This window comes from Octopus bimaculoides, chromosome 3 (genome assembly GCF_001194135.2).
Source record: "Octopus bimaculoides isolate UCB-OBI-ISO-001 chromosome 3, ASM119413v2, whole genome shotgun sequence".
NCBI lineage: Eukaryota > Metazoa > Mollusca > Cephalopoda > Octopoda > Octopodidae > Octopus > Octopus bimaculoides.
In genome coordinates this window covers 45,877,259-45,883,720 of record NC_068983.1, presented here as the reverse complement: position 1 = coordinate 45,883,720, position 6,462 = coordinate 45,877,259, and the positions used below count along the sequence as shown (strand labels likewise).

The window sequence follows — 6,462 nt, the reverse complement described above, 5'->3', positions numbered from 1 at the left end:
TATATATATACATATATATTACATATACACTGTTGTTGGTAAGATTCAGCTTTGCATAAGATGTCCACGCTTATTTTGATTGACTGCAACTTTCGCATAACTGTCCACAACCAAAGTGGAGTCTACATTCTTGACTTTATTAAGTTGCTTAAGTTGCCTGTTGGTTGACTTGCCTACATTGGTGTACCCCATGAAGATGAGGCAATTGTCACTAATTCTTAAGTTTTGTCACTTAAATATTTTGGATTGTTTATGAATCGTAGCAAAATATTTACAATTCAAATTTAAGAACTTCTTAGCAAACTTGGTTTAAAGTTTCAAGAAGAATATGTAACGGTTAATATTTTTGTGTTTTTAGTTTCGCTACTTGAGCACAGTGTAGATTTCGGATTAAGCAAAATGTTTACTGTAAACCAATTATTCCTTCGCGAGTTCTTTAATTTCTTCTAAAGGATTATTCCATTGTTCTTTTTCTGAGGGTCGGAGGTCCTTCCGTTAATACTGCTGACTAAGTTGTTGAGATTAATGTGTGGATAGTGGATTGAAGTATTTACTGATGAAAATGATATTTTCATTTCGTTTATTATCTGATTTATATTTATATAGCTTAACATCAAAGGCAACGTCTAGAAAGTTAACTCTCATTATACTAATAGTCACATCAATGATAAATCGTAGTTCTTTATATGTGCTACTTAAGTATTTTCTTATTTTACCTTAATCCCGATCGTTTATATATTTATAAATAACTAGATGTTTACCTCGATAGAAACTTATGCTCACAGCTTGATAAACAAAAATCTATAACCACTATAGCAGACATATTTGGAGGAATCAGCACGTAATGATTCTAGTGGATGTAATCTTTCAGTAAGTCAAATATTTATGTGTAAATGGGATGGCCTCTCCATATGCCGACAAGCATGCTTATATATGTAACAGCTATATTTTTTACTAGATATATGAACAGTACTCTAGTGTAGAAAATGCATGTACCTTTGTGTTTTCAACAATTATTTACAGCTTCAATAGTTTCACAGTTCGAAGGAAATATTTCCCTTTTAAAATTGTGTTTCCTCATAACTACGAAGGAGTGGGACTAGCTCTGAACAAACCATGCCCTCTATAATAATAATATTCATCGTGTAGGTTGTTCAGCAAACCAAGGCACCAGCACCAACACCATTACATTTTCTCCATATGTCTGGTGGCGATTTTTTTCTCTGAAGCTGTGTTGCTAAGACAGAAAGAGAAAGAAGGAGAGAGAGTGGGGAGAGGGAGAGAAGGAGGATGGTAGAGAGAGAGAGAGTCCAGTATGAATGTCTATAAGTATTTATATAAATACAATAGGCTTATGCTGTGGATTTTTCGTCAGTAGTTAGTTTAGTAGTCTGCCCACATATAATGACTGCTTTGTTTCCATTGATGGAACCAGAATGCATTAAAGTAGGGAGTCAATATTTTGTACTAAATCTCAGTTGATACATTTTTTCATTTAAAAGTTTCACTCGTTAATAAACGTGGAAGAATATGTATGCAAACTAATATTTTTTTTCAGTTTCCTAATTGTTTTTCATCTACTCAAACCTATAAAAATAATCATTATTTAAATTTAAATAAAAAAAAGTTTCAAACCTATTGAGCAATCATATCCTCTATATCCTGGTTCACAATCACAGCTGAAGTTCTTTCCTTGCTTCATGCATTCACCTCCGTTTTTGCATGGATTACTGCTGCAAGGATCAACTGAAATATACATATATATACGCAGATACTTAATAATAAAGCTTATATCCTTTATTTGTTTCAGTCATTGGAATGTGGTCATACTGGAGCACCGACTTGAAGATTTTAGTTGAGAAAATCAATGCCTGTACTTGTTTTAAAGTTTGGTACTTATTCTATTCTATTAGTCTCTTTGCTGAACCGCCTACAGGGGTATAAACAAACCAATACCGGTTGGTAGGCGTTAGTGGAAGATTAACGCAGAAAAAATACATGTGTGTCTGTGTGTATGTGTGTATCTTTTCTTCTGTGTTATTCCCCGACTAACACTTACCGACCGGTATTGGTTTGTTCATGCCCCTGTAACATAGCGGTTCGGCAAAGTAACCAATGGAATAGAATATGTACCAAACTTAACAATAAGTACATGGTTCGATTTTTTGACTAAAAGCTATTTATACATGTATGCGTGAATGTATGTATATACGTATGTCTGTATGCGTGTATGCAAGGACGCTTATTTGTTTGAATGGCTAATACTGTACTTTGAATGTACCGCCATGATTTTAGCATCTGAATCCGGCATAATAGTGTAATTAAGGTGTTTGTTCTGAACTCATGATTCTGGGTTTCATATCATAGAGCAAGACCTTCATGTCTTCTACCACAGCCTTCAGTAGTATTTGGTACACGGAAAATACAGAAACGTGTGTGTGTGTGTGTATGTGCGAGCGTGTCCCGGTATAAAACACCAGTGATATTCCGCAAAAGACTTAGCATGTAAAAGTACTTGGGTCCGAAAAAAGTACTGGGGTCGATATGATCGTTCAAAATCCTTCAACCTGTATTGTGTATGACACGTGATGCACAAGGCATATTTTTCTGACATTCATGCATCATATGTGATACACATTCCCAGTTTCTTTAAAACCACAAAAGTAACTTGAGACTTATAAAAGAAGAGTTTTATATTACTTGGAACATATGAAACAAAAGATGACTTAAAGTTTGAAAGAAACATGAACATTTCGGACAAATTGATGAAAATGTTTTGGAGAGACAAAGGGTTATGGTGGTACTCCAGTCTGGCCGCAATCCATTGATTGAATCCATTAACAATAAGAACCAAAACAATTTCAAATATAATCACTTGACATGCAAAAACACAAGGCATTTTGACTTGTATCTATAATCCATTGAGTATATCTCTTTACATTGTTGATTTTTTTTTCACGGGAGAATATTGATATCAATGAGAACCTCTAACCGCAATATTGATGATCTCCGTTAATCATCAATTATTATAATTAGGCTTTCAGGACTCTGGGAAATCTTGGTTTGTATATGGTATTATTCTAATATACAGGAGGGGGTGCTGAAAAATTCGTGGCTTTAACGGTATTGTGGAAGGCCTGATTGAAAGCCCAACCTTTCGCGTTTGTTTGTAGGACTTAAAAGAACTGAAGGTTCGCTGCGATAAGTACGTGAATCTGAGAGGAGAAATATGTCGAATAAAATCATAATTAACTGATCCATTTATATTTTCTTTTACCCAAAGCCAGGAAATTTTCGGCACCCCTTGTGTGCTGTAATATAAACTGAGAAGTTTTGTTTGTGAACGAACCTATTTCGCATTCTTGTCCTGTAAATCCCGGAAGGCAGTTGCATTGGTATGTCGATCCTTGATTTGAACAGTTTCCTCCATTATTACATGGCCCACTGCTACATGGATCGACTAGAAATATACCACAAAATAATAATAATAATAATAATAATAATAATAATGATAATAATCATCCCTTCTACTATAGGCACAAGGTCTGAAATTTGGGGGAGGGAGATAAACGATTACATCGATCCCAGTGCGTAACTGGAACTTAATTTATCGACCTCGAAAGGATGAAAGGCAAAGTCGACCTCAGCGTAATTCGAACTCAGAACGTAGCAACGGGCGAAAGACCGCTAAGCATTTTCGTCCAGCGTGTTAACGATCCTGTCAGCTCGCCGCTATATATGCCACAAAAATAATATTTATAATAGGTAAATATATTGGTTACTTTAATTATGTAATTTATAACTGATTCAAAAAGAACTGAAGACTTGTTAGATTTCTTTGTAATTTTTATACATTGGCATTTAATTACTAATTTCCAGTAGAAAGGTACGCTAAATTCGCTATTATCGTAGCCAGGTGGATGACAAAGGAGATCTGTCTCGGGTGACGCTTTGAATGGACGGCACTTTTGAGTTTGCTGTATAAGCCTGTATACAGGGAGTGGGATGGGGAAAATTCAAGAACTCCCCGGGGAGATACACACTATAGCTGTGTTAGTGAAATTGATACAACCCACAGCATATTACCTGAATTTATTTTATCAATATTACAAGATATAAACTCACAAAATATGAGACTTAATGAAATAGTATAACAAATTCATTGCAGCCTTTTCCTGTTTCTGCTATTCTTTGCCAAATTAGTAGGTGCTTACAAGTGAATGGATCACAATATATTATGGGGGGGGGGGTATGTAGATGTTATTTGTTGAATCGTCAAAGTGCATGGCCTAGTGGTCAGAGTGTTATACTCACGATCGCGAGATCGTGATTTCAATATCTGGGTCGAGTGGTGCTTTGTGTTCTTGAGCAAAACGCTTCATCTCACGTTGCTCTGTTATCACTTCGACACCTGACATCTGGCACAACATGCATATATTCAAGCTACGCTGATTTGATGGAGGGAATGAGCTAGTGTGCAGCACATGAGATCACTACAAACAAATCATTTACGCAGAAATGTTCAACGAGAAATTGTAGAAGCGTCTGTCTTGGACTGCATGAGACCACTATCATTTGCCGAATCATAAATGCATTAAAGTGTTTTTCGTGTTCTGAAAGTAGACTATAGGAAAGTTATTTCCAGATGGAATGTCTCATTTATAAAGCTGCATTCATAACAAAGCACTTCAGTACTTACTATAAGCTAGCGATTCACTAACCAATATACAATGTAGTCACAGCTTATACCGTATATTCTATTGATATACGGCTGAAATGGGCCATTAAGGTAACAGTGTGTTTGCTTGTTTTTTTTTAAAATTCAATGAACTGTATAGATGATAGTATATGTATGATTGGCTCTTTAAAAAGCTAATATCATGCCGTATTCCAAGTCTTGTCCATTAGAAAATCTACCTATGCAAAATGTTTTTAAGAGCATTGAAAGATGTAACAGGAAAATATCGTAAAATATATTTGTAATTCTATATTTATTAGTGGTTAACAAGCAAAGTTGACATAGTTTTCCTACCTATATCACAATTATCGCCTCTAAATCCTGGTAAGCACTGGCACGTATAATTTGTTCCGTGGTTCGAACATATCCCCTTATTCTTACAGGGTCTGCTGCTGCATGGCTCAACTGGAAATAGATTGCAAATCTTTAGCATTCACAATTTTGAAGCTTTAATTTTGAGATTGTGTACTGAAACAAGCAAGCGGGTGGCGGGTTATAATATTCATTTAAAATACACATATAGACTGTTATATTAACCTTTGTTTTATTTTCTATAAACAATAATATTTGATTCTATGAAGTAGCGTTAAGTCAGCGACCGTAAATGTACGACAATGTCTCTTGCCGCTTAATAGAAATTTTCAAATTTCAGTACAAGGCCAGCAATTTTAGGAGTAGGGTATAATCGATTACATCGACTCCAATGTTCAACTGGTATTTAATTCATCGACCCTAAAAGGATGAAAGGCAAAGTTGATCTCAGCAGAATTTGAACTGAGGACGTTAAGAGCCGCAGAAACATTATTAAGCATTTTCCAATGCTCTACAATTCTGCCAGCTCGCAATCTAGACATCACCAACATAGCTATGTTTCTTTATTTCAGGTAAATGTAAAGCAGATGGTATGAAATTTATAGTTTCATATCACTACACTGTCGTTGGGTCTTGATTATGTGATAATAGGAATAATGGATAAATTCTGTTCCTATATTCTATTTCTTTTTGGCCTCTCTATATCAACAGCTTGATTTAAATAGAATTGTCATTTGTTTAGTGTTAAAGTCTAACATTCTGCTGTAAATATCTATTATACCTGTACTGTTGAAAATTAAAAGTATTCACCATAGATGTACCAAAATTGCAGGCATATAGTGCCAATTCTTTGACATGTAAATTGGTTGTCTGCTGCCTATACTAATTATTTAACCTACCTATTCGTATACGATATATGGATATTTTTATATATAATACGGATGGTGTATTGGTTTTATTTATGAAACCAAGGTACAAGTTATTTGTTAAGTAAAAGGAAGAGGAATACAATGATTTGCAGTGATGTTCAACAAAGAACTGAAACCGGGCTACAGGTTTTGCTCACTTGAAGACTACTCTTACCTCTACAAACCTGTACGAACAACAAATATATTATAAGGAAATTCATCAGAAATACTTTGAATTAGTTATATTAAAAAGATGACACAAAAACTGAACCTACCAAGGGCGCAGTTAGTTCCTTGAAATCCCGGTGGACACTGGCATATGAAATCTGTGTTATTATTTGTACACGTTCCTCCATTTTCACAAGGATCACTGCTACATGGATCAACTACAAATGCATACATAATAGATAGATCGATCGATCGATAGATAGATAGATAGATAGATAGACAGATAGATAGATAGATAGATAGATAGTTAGATAGATAGACAGATATATGTATATA

The 6,462-nt window shown here is 34.8% G+C and overlaps 1 protein-coding gene across 1 annotated transcript in view; it reads right to left on the bottom strand.

Annotated features, from left to right (window-relative positions):
- Window positions 1-6,462, bottom strand: part of LOC106872297 (neurogenic locus notch homolog protein 2) — a 72,146-nt gene that overhangs the window by 27,656 nt on the left and 38,028 nt on the right. The window contains exons 19-22 of the mRNA XM_052966735.1: window positions 6,234-6,344; window positions 5,033-5,143; window positions 3,350-3,460; window positions 1,636-1,746 (exon numbers count right to left, since the gene is read on the bottom strand). Coding sequence (XP_052822695.1) covers window positions 1,636-1,746; window positions 3,350-3,460; window positions 5,033-5,143; window positions 6,234-6,344 — 444 coding nt within the window. The remainder of the gene's footprint in view (window positions 1-1,635; window positions 1,747-3,349; window positions 3,461-5,032; window positions 5,144-6,233; window positions 6,345-6,462) is intronic.